Source organism: Peromyscus californicus, unplaced genomic scaffold (assembly GCF_007827085.1).
Source record: "Peromyscus californicus insignis strain IS unplaced genomic scaffold, ASM782708v3 Scaffold_14__1_contigs__length_90479793_seg_2, whole genome shotgun sequence".
Lineage (NCBI taxonomy): Eukaryota > Metazoa > Chordata > Mammalia > Rodentia > Cricetidae > Peromyscus > Peromyscus californicus.
Window position 1 is genome coordinate 20,404,371 of NW_026294436.1, and position 15,722 is coordinate 20,420,092.

General features: G+C 49.7%; 1 protein-coding gene across 6 annotated transcripts in view; it reads right to left on the minus strand.

Moving 5' to 3' along the window:
• The window catches only part of Atp2b4 (ATPase plasma membrane Ca2+ transporting 4), a 103,419-nt gene that overhangs the window by 22,214 nt on the left and 65,483 nt on the right, over positions 1–15,722 (minus strand). For 4 of the 6 annotated variants that reach the window (XM_052736985.1, XM_052736991.1, XM_052736989.1 and 1 more), the window contains exons 7-15: positions 14,486–14,521; positions 12,916–13,077; positions 9,229–9,443; positions 8,652–8,894; positions 7,578–7,819; positions 6,332–6,563; positions 5,281–5,460; positions 4,536–4,623; positions 3,655–3,761 (exon numbers count right to left, since the gene is read on the minus strand). In XM_052736985.1, coding sequence (XP_052592945.1) covers positions 3,655–3,761; positions 4,536–4,623; positions 5,281–5,460; positions 6,332–6,563; positions 7,578–7,819; positions 8,652–8,894; positions 9,229–9,443; positions 12,916–13,077; positions 14,486–14,521 — 1,505 coding nt within the window. The remainder of the gene's footprint in view (positions 1–3,654; positions 3,762–4,535; positions 4,624–5,280; positions 5,461–6,331; positions 6,564–7,577; positions 7,820–8,651; positions 8,895–9,228; positions 9,444–12,915; positions 13,078–14,485; positions 14,522–15,722) is intronic. The other 2 variants (XM_052736986.1, XM_052736990.1) reach the window with 1 other exon arrangement.

A 15,722-nucleotide genomic window follows, 5' to 3' on the forward strand; every position in this document is an offset into this window, starting at 1 on the left:
AAGACACCTAGGGTTACATTAAAAGGACTCAGAGACACTGAAGAGGCTTCTCCTGGCTAGTGATGGATCGATTTGGGCATCAAGACAAAAACAAGAGCAATGTATTGAAACACATCAAATATATATTCTAATTCCCTTGTTTGGGCTGAGCTGTACCTCAGCGATAGAGCATATCTGAAGGGAAATCTCCTTTTGTGTAACTATTCAAGTTAATAATAAATAAATTCAGAATACTGTCATTTCACAATCCCCAAGGCATAGGATCTGATTGCTTCTAGAACCAATGTACAGAAAATTCAAGGGACGAATCAGGCACAGTGGTGCATACTCAGGAGGCTGAGGCAGGAGGACTGCTTCAAGTATGAGAACAGCTTGGACTAAAGACCGAGGGGAAGGCCAGACCATGTCTCAAAACCCAAAATGAGGCAGAAAAACAAACCAAAACAAACCAAAAACCAAAACAGATGTGGCGGGGCAGGACACCTTTCATCCCAGTACCTGAGACAGACAGAGGCAGTTCTCTGTAGCCAGTTCCAGGCCAGTCAGGGTACATAGTAAGACCCCGGCTCCCACAAAGCACTTGGTCATGCAAATCTAATGACTTGAGTTTGATCCTAGGATCCCATAGTGGAAGAAAACCTGCTTTCCAAAGTGGTTCTCTGACCTCCACACCCGTACCTTGGTGGGTCCACAGACACACACACACAGAGGTGGGGGTGATACAAATACAAACGAAAACATAAAACCTCACTCAAATCAAAGCCAAGGGACCCAACACTATCAACATTACAGGAGACTATAGAAAAGAATGAGCACATTCGTGCTACTGGAACGGTCTGTGCAGACAAAAAGTCCAGTTCCTTCAACATAAAATAGCTAGGCCAGAGGTGGAAGGGAACTGCGCAGACCCTCAACGCAGTGGCCCTGAGACCACCGTCCTCAGAAAAGCCCACTCGCAAGGCTGGCTCCCCAGAACTTGGCTCTCAGAACACTCTGCTCGGCACTTCACTGAGACCGAGTAGCTCACTTGCACACAGCCGGGGGTGTCCAACCTTTTGACATTGTGACAACACTCAGCTACGAAGTTCTCACTCTACAACAACAACAAATAGCGCGCGCACACACACACACACACACACACACACACACATACACACCCTGATCTCAAGGTATGTAGAGCATGTCTTACAGTTCTGTGTTGGGTCTTATTCACAGCTATCCTTGGCTGCATGTAGACCGCAGACGGCAGGTTGGACACTCTTGGCGGACTGTGCTGAAACAATCTGGCTTCGACTTCCCTTTAGGGAGCCTGCAGTTTTGGTATGTGTTAGAAAGTTCCCAAAGGCCAGTATTAATAAAAGCTTCGGGAGCTGAGTGTGACGGGCTTCCCTGTCAGAGGCATCATACACACTACTGAAGTGTTGCAAATATGGAAGAATGGACTCCCGTCATGGCAAGGAGACCACAGGAGGCTACATGTGGACCCCTCTGGAGTCTGCCAGCATTCTGTGATCTAACTGTAACCCCAGCACACGTCTGGAACAATGGCTAGCTACGTGTGTACAGAGTACATAGGCCAGGTTCCATGAGTCCTTCTAGGACACTTGTGACTACAAGGACAGTCTTTGAGACACAAGCTGATACAAAATCAGCGCCTCTCAAACATTAGGGCACATTAGGACCCCCAACTCCAGGCCTTCTGGTCCAGTCGACTCAGGTGGTGCCTGAGAATTTGCATTTCCATAAGTTTCCAGGTACTGCTGGTGCATTGGGGTTTGAATACAGTTTTTTTAAATTCATTTTATGTGTATGGGTGTTATGTCTGCATATATGTATGTGCACCACATGTGTGCCTGATGCCTGCCAGAGAAGGAGTCAGATCCCCTGGAACTGGAGTTACAGATGGTTGTGAATTGTTTTGTAGGTGCTTGGAATTGAACTTTCATTCTCTGTTAGAGCAGACAGTGTTCTTGGCCACAGAACTGTCTCTCCAGGTCCACACAGGACACACTTTAAGAGCCACTGCTGTGGATTCAGAGATTCCACCGATGCCTCAGACAATCATAATGTGTGGATCCTCTTTGGATTCTGACTTGGACAGATAAACCATAAAAACATTTATGAGTCAGTGGGAGAAATTTAAACACGGACTAGAATTTGGCAATAGTAAGGACTTGTCAGTTTTTTTAAATGAGAAATTCTAATTTTTTACACATATTTTATTGATATACATTATTTAGAGATATATTTAAAACTTGATGACTATAAATGACAAAATGTCTTAGATTGACTATAAAATAGTTCAGCTGGATAGAGGAAACTGGTGGGGGGTGGTTTGTGAAGCAAGATGGGCCATGTTGATAATTATTTTGTTGTTGTTTTGCTTTTTGTTTTTGTTTTTCGAGACAGAGTTTCTCTGTTTAGCTTTGGAGCCTATCCTGGAACTCGCTCTGTAGCCCAGGCTGGCCTCGAACTCACAGAGATCCACCTGCCTCTGCCTCCCGAGTGCTGGGATTAAAGGCGTGCGCCATCACCGCTGATAATTACTGAAGCAGAGTGACAGGCCTATGGGGATTCATTATATGACTCTAACTTCTTAGACACACTTTTGAACTTTCTTAGAATTAAAACTGTGTTTTGTTTTGTTTTTTAGAGCTCCCTAGGAGCTGGAGAAACGGCTCAGTGGTTAAGAGCACACGCTGCCCTTCGAGAGGGCCAGAGCTGGATTCCCAGCACCCATGTCGGGTGGTTCACAACTGTCTCTGGCCTTCATGGGCATCAACATACTTGTGCATATGCTCACACACAGACACACATACATACACATAACTACAAAAAAAGAGCTCCACAAAGATAGGTTATTTTCTTTCTTTTTGAGACAGTGCCTTACTATGGATCCAAGCTGGTCTGGAACTGCCTATATAGACCAGGCTGGTCTTGAACCCAAGATCCTCCTGCCTCAATTCCCCCAAATGTTGAGATTACGGGTGTCCATCTCCAAACTTGGCTAATATGACACTGGCACACACACACACACACACACATTTCTAAATTCCCTTGCATTGCTTAGATTCCAACAGCAGTCTGATTTGGATGGGAGTCTGGGAGCAATGAGCCCCTTGAATGTGAGGGTGCACTTTGTACTTTGGGGACCCCCATGCCTCTCTGCACACCAGAATCAACTGCTGTGCTCGCAAGAACCATCAAACCTCCATCATCACCACCAAAAAAAAAAACAAAACCCTCACACCAAACCAAACCAAACCCCAAACGCTTCAGCACCCATCCAACCTAACTGAAGCAAGATGCCTCTTTGGGATTTCTGACTTACAGAGGAACTTGCCACGAGGTTCTGATACTCACGGGCTCACATGTGAAGAGCACGGTACTGAACGCGTTCTACGCGGAAGCTGAATTTCCTGTGACTCCCACAGGCACACAGCGTCCCCACGGTGCTCTTGTTTTCCTGGGTGTGGCGCTTTGCGGTCTCCCTGACAACCTCCACGTGTTTTACACACACAGTAGTGGCCAGGAAGGCAGGAGAGATGGAGGCAGGAAGAAGAGCATCGGCGGGACGCGAAGGCACAGGAAGCAGAAGACTGTCCTGGCTCCTGATGGAGAGGGTGACCCACGGGGAGACCCTGGTGAGCTTACCATGGCAAAACCGACATCTGCTTTCTTTAGGGCAGGTCCATCATTTGTCCCGTCACCGGTGACAGCCACTACCTGTCGCTGTTCCCCAACAGTGCTGTCAATGATACCTGGGACAAGGAGACACACACAACAATGAACACACACACGCCACCTGAGGTCGTGGTGGTGGTTTGAAAGAAAATGGCCCCCCAAAGGCGTGGCTTTGCTGGAGGAAGTGTGTCACTGTGGGGGTGGGCTCTGAGGTCTCCCGTGCTCAAGCTATTCCCAGTGTCAGAGACCACTTCCTGTTGCCTGCAAGATGTAAGACTCTCAGCTACCTCTCCAGCACCATGTCTGCCTGCATGCCACCGTGTCCCACCATGATGATAATGGACTGAACCTCTGAATGGTAAACAAGCCACCAAAATTAAATGTTTTCCTTTGTAAGAGTTGATGTGGTTATGGTGTCTCTTCACAGCAACAGAAACCCTAAGACAGAGGTCATGTGGAGAGTACTGTTTCCTATGAAAGGGACACTTTTAATCTCCTCCTCCATCTCCACTATTCTGCCTCTACTCTCTCCTTCCTTTTCCTCTCTACTGCTGGGTCTACAGTAACCATGCAAGGGCAATTGATTCACCAAGTCACCCTGCGCTGAGAAAGGTAGTCTTCATCCAGTGCCTCACATAGCAGCTAGGTAGTTGGGGAAGCATGAGACGGCTTTGAAGGCAGCCGTCTGGGTTCAAGCGTACCACTCCAGCCTGCTAGCAAGGGACTAACCCCCCCACCCCCAGCTCTAGACAGCTGTGATGGCCCACCCCTTAAGCCCAGTACTTGGGAAGTGAAGGCAGGAGGATTAGGGTTAGATATGGCAGGCACACACAATCACAGGCTGACCTCACCTTTCACCAGCGTGTGCTTGTCCGTGGGAGAAGATCGTGCCAGCACCCGAAGCTTGGGCCAGATCTTGTCCAGCTTCTCTTGTTCCACCTGCCAGTAGCAGAGACAGCTGGATCAGTCAAGCTCAGAGCCACTGTTGAGTGGAATCTCCACATAACTCCAGCCTCCAAGGGTCCCCTGAGCCCCTGGCCTCTGGGGACATGAGACAGCCAATAAGGCTTCACTGATGGTGACCATACAGGCCCATTTTTTCTTGTCCGTCCCAACTTCCTTAATGGGAGCCAATCCTTATTTTTTGGCCCATGATAGGAGGAGGTCAGGGTTAACAGCTGGTTCTGGAGCTTCCAAGGAGCTGCCGGGGTCTTAAGTCTGATTCCATGTAGACCCGGAAGCTTTAGTCTATTCCAGACCCATAATGCATCCAAGCACGAGCCTGTTCCACCCACAGCCACAGGACAGTGACACTGGAGGGGTGGGGTAGGGGGAAAGCAGCGCAAAGGAATCATTCCAGGAGTTTAAAAGCAAAAATAAAACGAAGTTGGTGATTCTGTCCCCACAGGTAATTGAATGAAGACGAGACAACTCCCCATTCACCATACGAGCAGCTGCGGTGGGAAGGGCCGTTTCACTATGAATAGACTCCAGTTTAGAAGCCACCCACGTGCTCCCACAAGCCCCAGATACTGCGCACTAGAACCAGCCATTCCCTTGTGAGCGGTGCCCTGGCTGCTCCCTCCGTGGCCCTACCTCGCCCTTCTCGTTGCGGATGAGTCTGTTGAACTCTTTGCCTTCTAAGCACAGGAAGTCGTCTCCGGGGCTCAGAATGCCGCATTTGGTGGCGATGGCTCGTGCTGTGTTGACGTTGTCGCCTGTCACCATTCTGACAGTAATGCCAGCCCGTTTGCATTTGGCAATTGCGTTCGGTACCTAAGGAGAGCGAAGCAAAAAGAAAACGGTCAAGAGACTGAGGATGCGCGGCACGCTGCCCTGGTTCAGCTCTCACTTCACTCAGGACGGCGCAGAGGCTATGGCTGGTCATTTTCATATGCCCCCCTGATTCTGTCCATCCTACGGTGGACGTTTAAATTTCACTCATCATCTCACAGGTTGAAGGGGAATTTGCTTTGGGAGCCTGATGTGAACATTTGTGCCTCCCTTTCCTCCAGGTTCCCCGGGGAAGCATCTGGTGATGTGGCCACTGCTCTCCTTCCCACTCTCTGACCACCTGGCTCAGGCTCCAACCCATGAGCTCACTGTAGTGGCGGGATCCTCTCACCATCTCGGCCTTGACAAGCACCGGTCCATCTATCTGACTTTTCCGGCTTTTTGAATCCCCTCGTGCCTAGAACAGTGTTCTGCACACAGGGACTGCTCAAAAAGACCAGGTCGTTGAAAAAAAGTGACTAAAGAGTAAGTTGCCTTTTGGTTAATTCTGCCCCTGACTATTCCCAAGTACCAATGAAACCATCACTGTCTGCCCCTCAGATAGCCCTCGCCCTCGCGGGATGATGCCTTCTACCGACTCGGTACTCCATAGCTGATGTGGGAAACAGGTATTGGAGAGTCATCTGTCTTTGTTTGTTTGTTTGTTTTCTAGAGTTATCTGTCTTTGTAAGTGACAAGTAATTAGGCACAAGTCTGGGGTCACAGCTAGGCCAGACATTTGCACACGCTTTCTGTGACTCCCGGGTGGCTCATTAGGTTACACTGGATCTGAACCCTAACCAGTGGTCAGTGGGAGACCAGCACCTCCACTTTCCTGCCCTTTCTCTTCAGTTTAGAAGCTGACAAGCCTTACCTCTGGGCGCACAGGGTCCTCAATGCCCACCACTGCAATGCAGATCAGCTCAGCAAGGACTTCATTCTCATTGTCCCATATGGGCTCTGGGCCATCGAAGTCCCGGTAAGCTATGCAGATGGTCCGGAGTCCTTCGCTGGCCATGGGCTCAATGACATTGCGTACCATATCGTCTCGGTCCTTATTTTTGAATTGTACGCATTCTCCTCCCTTGTCCAGGATTTGATTACACCTGGGGAAACCAGAAATCAGTGTCTGTCATCCCGCTTGACACCTTCCAACCATCACAGGCATTAGGGTGATTCTGTATTATTCCTAGAGACACTATTCCATGGTTAATACATCTTTTATCTGTCACCCAGCTGAGTCTCTCTCTCTCTTCCTCTCCCCATGCCCCCCCCAAATGAGATAAGAGTCTCATGTAGCTCAGGCTAGCCTCAAACTTGCTATATAGGTTGACCTTGAACTTCTGGACAGGGTCTTTCATCCTGGCTTTACTGGAATTTGCTATGCAGACCAGGCTGGTCTCAAACTCACAGAGATCCTCCTGCCTCTGCCTCCGGAGGCAGGCAAAACTATGCCCAGCCTTCTTTTGGTTTTTGCTTTTTTTTTTTTTTTTTTTTTTTGAGACAGAGTGCCCTAGAATGACTCTGAACTTACAATCCTCCTACCTCAGCCTCCTTAGTGCTTGGATCATCGGTGTGTGCCACCCCTGCTGGCCACGTTGATTGGGGTGGGTTGATTATAACAACTCTAGGTAGCTTAGCTACTTTTAAAGGTATATAAAGTGTAATCAGAACTGAGAATGAGAAAGAGAAGGAACAGAGAGGCAGCATTGTCAGCTCTTGGTGTGTGCAAGACATCTTATGCTCACCGACTCCTTCGAGGCCAGTGAAATGAGGAGCATTCTGACTACCTCCATGAACTCGACAGGAGGTGGAAGCTTAGGCTGCTCCAGGCTGAACCCTGACTGTGGCACTGTTAGCTGCTCTTTCTATAAGCAAGCTACGCAGCTTCACTGCGCATATTTTCTCATCTGCAAAATGGCTCAAAATAGTACCCACTTCGCTATTTTAAAAGATTAAATAAAAGGAGTCAGCAAGGTTCTGAGAAGCAATGCCTGTCCTGAGTTCAAATGTCACTACCTGGCTGGAGGGTCACTCATCCTTCAGACTGGTTCGGCACGGGCCCTCAGACCTTCCTGAGGGGGAGTCTCAAAGGGGAAAATGGGAGGGAAGGGGCTCACCTGCGCAGCATTATCTCAGAGGCGCCCTTGCTGAACATGCGGAAGCCCCCTCCAGGCTTCCTGATGACGGTGCTCATGGACTTTCGCACTGAGTTGAAGGTGTACACTTTGAAGAGCTTCTCCTCAGGCACTTCAGTGCGAACTGCTTGGTAATCCTGCTTCAGATCTGTGACAAAGCCCAGCAGGGCACACTCTGTCTTGTTGCCTACCTGCCGAGGTAGGCCTCCCTCCTTTTCTGGAGGCTGAGAGAGAAAAGAAAAAACAGAAACAAAACCAGACATGGAAGTCATGAGCGAGATATCTGGGCCAGAGAGAGAACTTGGGCCGGCAGATTGGGCAGGCATACCAGTGCCCACAGGGGAGGCAGCATCTGCTTTTGTTCTTTCAGAGGTGACCTTGACTCATAGCCATACAGGTCTTGGGATCTTACAGTTGCTCTATGGTAATGAGGTGTCTCGTCCTCTGGAAGTCTCATTCAAGTGCTCTCTCTCTCTGTTTCTGGAAAGTGAGTAATTAATTCTGGATAACTCTAAGTCTGCTGTAGGCCTGAGGTTCCTTCTTGGAATCACTGCCATAGGTCCACCCTGAACACGTTCAGTCAAGAGTAAGAAACAGAATGCTGAATGGAGATTCACACAGAATAATAACAGAGGATGTGGTGGCTTGAGAGAGAACGGCCCCCATGCGCTCATAGATTTGAATACTTGGTCCCCAGTTGGCAGAACTGTTTAGGGAGGATTAGGGGGTGTGTCACAAGGGGGTTTGAAAACTGATGTCATCCCCAGTGTGCTGTCTGCCTCCTGCTTGTGGACTGAGATGTGAGCCCTCAGCTACTGCTCCAGCGCCATGCCTGCCTGCCTGCCTGCCTGCCTGCTGCCATGTTCCCTGCCGTGATAGGCAAGGGCTCTAACCCTTTGAAACTGTAAGCTGCCAATAAACTCTTCTATCAGTTGCCTTGGTCACGGTGCTAGCACAGTCATAGAGAAGTAATTAGGACAGAAGAGCTATCTCTGGCAAAATGAACATTGCTCCCCAGTCACCTACTCCAGGTGCCCAGACAGTGGGAAAGCTTACCAGAATCTTAGAAGTATAAGCACTGTTAATGGAAATGCCATTGACTATGAGGTCCAGGACCTTGGGTGGGAAGATGTCAGGGCTTGGGATCTGGCGGTAATGAGTGCCCCCAATGTAAGCTTGCACCACGGTCATGCGGTTCATGGTCAGTGTTCCTGTCTTATCAGAGCAAATGGCTGTGGCGTTGCCCATTGTCTCACAAGCATCCAAGTGCCGTACCAAGTTGTTGTCCTTCATCATTTTCTACAAAGGAAAAGAGAAAGGAGTTGAAAGGGGACCAACAGAGCTCCCCCAAACAAAGGTCACAGGCGGGCTAAGTCCTAGCCGACATTTCTCTCTTTGTTTTCTAGTCCTGCACAAAAATGCAGGGTACTGTTTTTGCGAGGCTTTAAGAGTCTACTGATCTAGTTAAACAACTAACTGAACAGTCATTTCCTAGAGCTAGGGGCTTCTGTTCTTGGGGGACCACCTAAAGTGTACCAAGGACAGAATAGCTCATCCTTTAACTGAAGGGCACACGGAACCCTTCTTTCCCATCTCTGTCCTTAAGTAACACAGAGTATTTTTCCAGTCTTACCTTTACAGAGTAGGCCAGTGAGATGGTGACAGCCAGTGGCAGCCCCTCTGGCACAGCCACTACCAAAACCGTGACACCAATGATGAAGAACTTGACGAAATACTGGATGTAGACGGGAGTACACTCAGGCAGCCATGATCTGCGCTGTATCACGAAATTTTCAACCACAAAGTATAGAATCAAGATGACAACTGTGAGAGCAGACATGATCAGACCTGTCCAGGGCAACAAGGCACACGAACAGGGGTTAGCCTGCTAGCCTGCTAGACCCTCGCTATAGTTGGTTTTTGGTTTTTTTTTTAGCTTTTTAAAAATCTAGTTTTTGTGTCTTTTACATTATGCCTCCCAATTCCACCCATCTCCCTGCCCCCCAAAATAAAATTTAAGAGAAAAAAGGAAAAAAAAGGCAGAAGGGGAAAATCCCGTCATAGAAGCTGCAGTGGGACACAGTGAGTCACACAGTAAACCCCTTTGTCCATCCATCTTTACATGCAGGCTTTCATCACATAGAATCATTGGTCTGGTTTGAGGCCCCTGGTCTCTGCTATACCATCGATGCTGGGCCCTCACTGGGACTCTCCCTGGACATCTTGCCGCTGGCTTGTGCTGTGGAGATCCTGCAGCCCTGGGACCACAGGACCGACCCCCTCGTCACCATCACTACCTGTGCTCCAGCAGGTCACAGATGGGGTGGACATGGGGGTGGGCCAACACAAAACTCTGGTTTGGGGCCTGGGTAGTTGTAGGGTTGGTCAGCCCGCCAGCCCTCTCCTGTTTTCACCAGGGTGAGCTCTCCAGCATGGCCCTGGCTAGTTCACCCCTTGCAGGGGGCATGAGCAAGGGGCGGGGCCAGTTCTCCCACTCTCATATCCTCAGGGTCGGGTCTTCCATGTGATGATACATTGTGTATCCTGACAAAATTTGCCTGAAGATCAGAGGACAGAACAAGCCACTAGATTAATCATAGAGGCCAGGCAGTGGTGGCACACACCTTTAATCCTAGAACTCAGGAGGCAGAAATCCATCTGGATCTCTGTGAGTTCAAAGCCACCCTGGACTACATGTGATTGACTCAGTCTAGGAGAGAAACAGAGCCAGGCAGTGGTGGCACACACCTTTAATCCCAGTACTTGGGAGTCACACAACTTTAATCCCAGTACTTGGGAGTCACATGCCTTTAATCCCATCACTAGGAAGGAAGTGATGATGGCTGGGTGGAGAGAAAGGTATATAAGGCGTGAGGAGACAGGAACTAAAGGCTTTTTCAGCTGGACCCCTTTTGACTGAGGACTCAGAGGCATTAAGTCAGAGGATTCGTGGAGTTGGTGAGGTGAGGCGTGGCAGTGGCTTGTTCCTTTGTCTCTCCGATCTTCAAGCAAACTTTATTAGGGTACACAATATATCACCATACTCCCACACCTACACCTTTGATTCTCCCTCCCCTACACCTTTGGGGCCAGCTCTACTGTGATGTCTGGTCAAGGTGTAGAGGCCACTCTCCCGAGTGCTGCAGCTGGTGAGGGGCAGGGACAGTTCTCCTGCTCTTATGACCTCAGGGCCAGTTCTCCCACCTGCCATAGGCATTGATGGGCAAGCGGGGAGGGGTGGTGGTGGTGGGGGGGTAGGGGGGAGGCAACTCTCCCCAGCCCATGCTGCCACATGACAGATGAATAATGGGGACAACTCTCCCATGCTCACACCTTCGAGGCTGGCTCGCCTACACTATTAATAACAGGGTCAGTTTTACTGTGCTGCCCAGGTGAGGTGCAGGGTCTGCTTTCCTGAGTGCTGCAGCTGGTGAGGGGGAGGGCCAGCTTGCCCGTCTGTCGCAGGCAGTAAGGGGTAAGGGGGGGCATCTCTCCCTCACCCACACCGCTACACGACAGACGAATGGTGGGGACAGCTCCCCCATGCTCACAACTTTGGGTCTGGCTCACCCACACTTCCATCAATAGGGTTGTCTCTACTGTGCTACCAGGAGAGGTGCAGGGCCTGCTCTCTCGAGTGTTATAGCTGGCGCTTCCTATAGTTTTTAAAACCATAAGCTTTAGAAAGTTATATATTACAATTTTCTCCCATTCTCTGTGGCTTGTATACAATGACAGAGTTTGTGGGCTTGTGTGTGTGTGTGTGTGAGTGTGTGTGTGTGTGTGTGTGTGTGTGTTTCCCTCTGGAGCTGAGGACCGAACCCAGGCAAGCGCTCTACCACTGAGCTAAATTCCCAGCCCGTGTGTGTGTGTGTGTGTGTGTGTGTGTGTGTGTTTAAGATGTATTTATTATGCATACAGTGTTCTGCTTGCATGCGTCCCTGCAGGCCAGACGAGGGCACCAGATCTCATTACAGATGGTTGTGAGCCACCATGTGGTGGCTGGGAATTCCACCCCCTCACCCCCCACCCCACCTCCCCCGCTAGTGAAAGGAGACTAGTTTGGTTCTGGCTTGATTAAGGAAAGGACCAAAGTAAGGAAGCAAAGCACCTGTGGTATGAAAACTTATGGATGCTCGCACGCGCGTGCGCTCTCTTTCTCTATGGGTTGGAAGGTATCTTGCTCATTTCACACAAGTCCTGACCTAGCTTGACATGGACTTGTGGCCGATCTCTAGGTACTTTTTACCTCCAAGGAAGAATGAGGCAGGGATGAGGAGAACACTTGGGCTAAGGGGTCTAGTTAATGCTTCTGACTTGGATACTGGGCTTGACAGGGGACTTGTGCACCCACAGCTCAGCTCATGGAGTCTACATAGAAGATTTCAAGGTAGTCAGAATGAGCTAAGTGTTGACTGAAATGAACTGGCTAGGTCAATACATTCCCACCAGAGCTTTCTGCGGTGCTTGAGATGCTCTCACTTGGGACTGTCCAGAAAGATGGTTACTGGACACGTGGGGCTAGTGAATATTTAAAATGCGGCTACCCGGCAGCAGACTGCAAACAGTGGTTGCTGCTGTAGCTATCACAGATCCCTGTGGACTCTCAGGCCCTGCCACAGACTTTCTGAAGGTAGTCCGCACTTTAGCAAGGACAGCTGGAGAACTGTGCCCAGAGAAGCATACTGAACATGACAGAGCACTCACTGGAGGACCACACCTTGAGGAACATTGCACGAAGGAGTTATCCTTTTGTCCCCATTCCTGCTGCTCCCCTAGGCCAGAAGATGGCAGGAAAGTGTAGGGGTGGATGATGGAGAAAGCACTTGTCACCCCCACTATAGGAACCGTCTTCTGAATAGTCTCTTTAACCGATCTTCTTTGCCCTCCAATCTTTACTATGTATTTATTGCTCCATGCTGGGCCACGACATTCCTCCACTATGGAGGGATCGCCTCTAGCAAACTGCAGCCCCCTCTGCCCTTGAGGGATTATAGGACAGGTGAGAGTTCTTAACCTCCTTCTTGCTAGCATGACCCCCTCTCCAGTAGACCCCCCCTCCAACCCCCCCCACCCCCCACCCCCCCGCCAGCTGTTTGGATGAAAGAGACCTTGGGGCTATTAACCTTTATACGTAGGAAATAGCTCTCTTCCAAAGCCCAGGAGTGGCCAAAGATACAGCTATGTAGATCCCAGGAGCCACCTCAAGTGCCAGCGTCTTCCTGCCAGCCCTGCTTGGTGTGGCGGGAAGGAAACTGTAGTAGCCAGCACACAGGGTAGCGTTTCGAACCGGCAATGGGAGGCAGGCTTAGCTACTCACCCGCCTTCCCGATCTGCACAGCCAGGCGCGTGAGCTTGCCCTGCAGCACCGACTTCTCTTTCTTGGGTATCTTGCTTACTTTCTTCTCCTTTTCCTCACTGTCGATACCCTCCTGGCTGTTGAGAGGCTGGATTTCCAAGGCCACTCCATCTTGGGTCTTTGCTAGGGTAGACACACAAGTGGGGCATGTGAGTAGGCAAGGATGTGAATGGCAGGCAGGTGGAAGGCAAGACGCCCCTCTGTCTTTCTCCTGGAATGTCCCTTAGGCCCCTGACCTCAGTTCTGATCATTCCTCACTGGTGCCAGATGTAGGACTCCACTAGGGCCTTTGGGACAAATCTAACAACTGGTGATGAAGTGGAGGATGCCTTTTGGGTCTGGATTTCCTCTTCATGACAACTTCCTGGCACCCCTCAGAGTCACATGCCAGGTTTATAGCAACAAGGGGATTAATTACACCACTAAGGCCATCACTACAAGCAGACTTTCTGGAATCCAGAGCTTAAAACAGTGAATGTTTACCATAGACCAAGGGGAGAGTCTAGCAGATGCTAGGGTCCTAGCCTATTCTGTTAAAAGCCCCCCTAACTCCCAATCAGGAAAGAAACACAGATCCCACCCCCCCCCCCCAGACCAAAGTTATTCTTCAACTACTTCTTATATAAGTTGAAGGACATGGATTTGAAGTAGCAAGCAGAACCTGAGTTCAGTATTCTGGGGGAAAGAAAAGACGCTGCCATGAAGACTTAGAGTAAGGGGAAAGCAGAGATGTGCAGACCCAGTAAACCCATGTATTTCCCTTTTAGAAGAAGAATAAAGAAACCCGAGATTCAATTTTTTTTTCTGCTTAAGCCCTGGTGCTCTGATACAGTGATTTTATTTCTAAAGAGTACTACGATGTGTGTAACAAGGAAAAAAAATAGCTTTAGGAACTGTCTCAAGACTACTTCTTGCTGGTCCCCAACATCCCTCCAACGTCACTGTTTGCTTAGGAAGTACTTCTTGAGATACAGTCTCTTCTGTCTGATGCACAAACAAGACAGAGATGGGATGTAGACACAGCCACCAAGAGAAACACAAACCATATCAGGAGGAACAAAAACAGACTGTGGGGAGAACAAAGAAAGAAGTGGGCAGAGAGGCAGAGAGAAAAGTCTCTCTCCAAAGCCTCAGAGCAGACGAGCAGAGAAGAAATACAGAACCAGAAGACACCGGTGAGACTGTCAGCAGAGGAGGGTGCAGGGAATGCCCAGCCCATGTCCTCCACCATGACTTCCAACCCAGAAACTGCCGGTGTGGGCGGGGAAGCAGAGCTCAGCACTCTGGGAAGAGCAGATCCGTGTCCCACACCCTAAGAATTCTGGGCATGCGCTTCCTCAAGCCAACAGCAGAGGGTGCTGCTGTTCCGCCTTGAGCCCACCCCCGGATCTCTGCACCGTCCTCAGGATGAGGCACTGGGCCACAGCAGCAGGTAACAGATTATGGAGAGGGCAGGGAGACAGATGGCCTGGAAAGGTCTGGTTTGAGCGTGGGCAGATAGAGATGGCACATGAGTGGGTGGAGAGGTTACCTTTGTTGCGATTTTCAGAGACTCCTTGTTTTTTACCTGTTTGAACAAGAAAGAAAAAAGTGGGGTGGAGACCCAAAGTGACTACTAAGAGATGATCAGGCCGGGCGGTGGTGGCGCACGCCTTTAATTCCAGCACTCGGGAGGCAGAGCCAGGCGGATCTCTGTGAGTTCAAGGCCAGCCTGGTCTCCAAAGCGAGTTCTAGGAAAGGCGCAAAGCTACACAGAGAAACCCTGTCTCGAAAAACCAAAAAAAAAAAAAAAAAAAAAAAAAAAAAAAGAAAAAGAGATGATCAGATATCTAATTTGTTGGTCCTCTCCCAGCATAGAAGGGCTACAGCGAAGGAAGGAGGTGGGCTGTAGGGCAGGGAGATACATGTCAAGGAAGCTCACATCTCTGTTCATTCATCCTTCCTATCGGTTCTCATGAATCCTTGGGACCAGAGCTGAGTGCTGAGATATGTGCACACATGGTCACGCCTGAGCTTCTCTTCCTGCTAGGAGGGAGGATGCTCTTGGCTTGAGTCAAATCTCTTGAGAAAATGGGGGTGGGAGTTCGGGAGAGAGAGGCAGGAAATGTTCAGCCCACGGAAAGGCCCTAAAAGGCATTTCCGGGTCAGTTCAACAGCACGAGTGTTGTTCTCCTAAGTGTCCATCTGAGGGTAGCTGTGGAAATGAATAGTTGGGTTCTGAGAGACTGTCTCTTATTCATAAACTGCTCTCTACTAAGAACCTAAGATGAGCCTTGGCCAAGTGGTAGGAACTGTTCTCTCCCCACGGGAAGAAGGAATGATCAGAAAAAGGTGTGAGTTTGGCATTAACATCTGGGTCTTTTACTCCTGTTGGTCCTACTCTGGACCAAGACTAGTCTAAAGGCCTCTCCGGTCCCACTCTTCCAACTGTCCTTCTCTTCTGCAGAGGCCCACAGTTTCAGCGGGACCCATGTTCTCCTCAACTCACCTTCCTCTTAGCTGTGATGGCTCACTTACTCCTTAATCCGTGAGGAAGAGAGTAAGGGAAGAGGAGGAGGACCCGGGGCACTTTGGCTGGAGCACCTTCCAGCTCACCCAGGGTAGGGCTAACTCAACGCTTCACAACCAACCCGAGATACAGGAATTAAGGTCCAAACAAAATCTGACTTGAGGGCTTTGAGCCAGGATTCAGTGTTTTCATCAGAGGTCCTCAGAGACATAAGGTTGACGTGTGCGTGCGTGCGTGCGTGCATGCCTGCCTGTCTGTC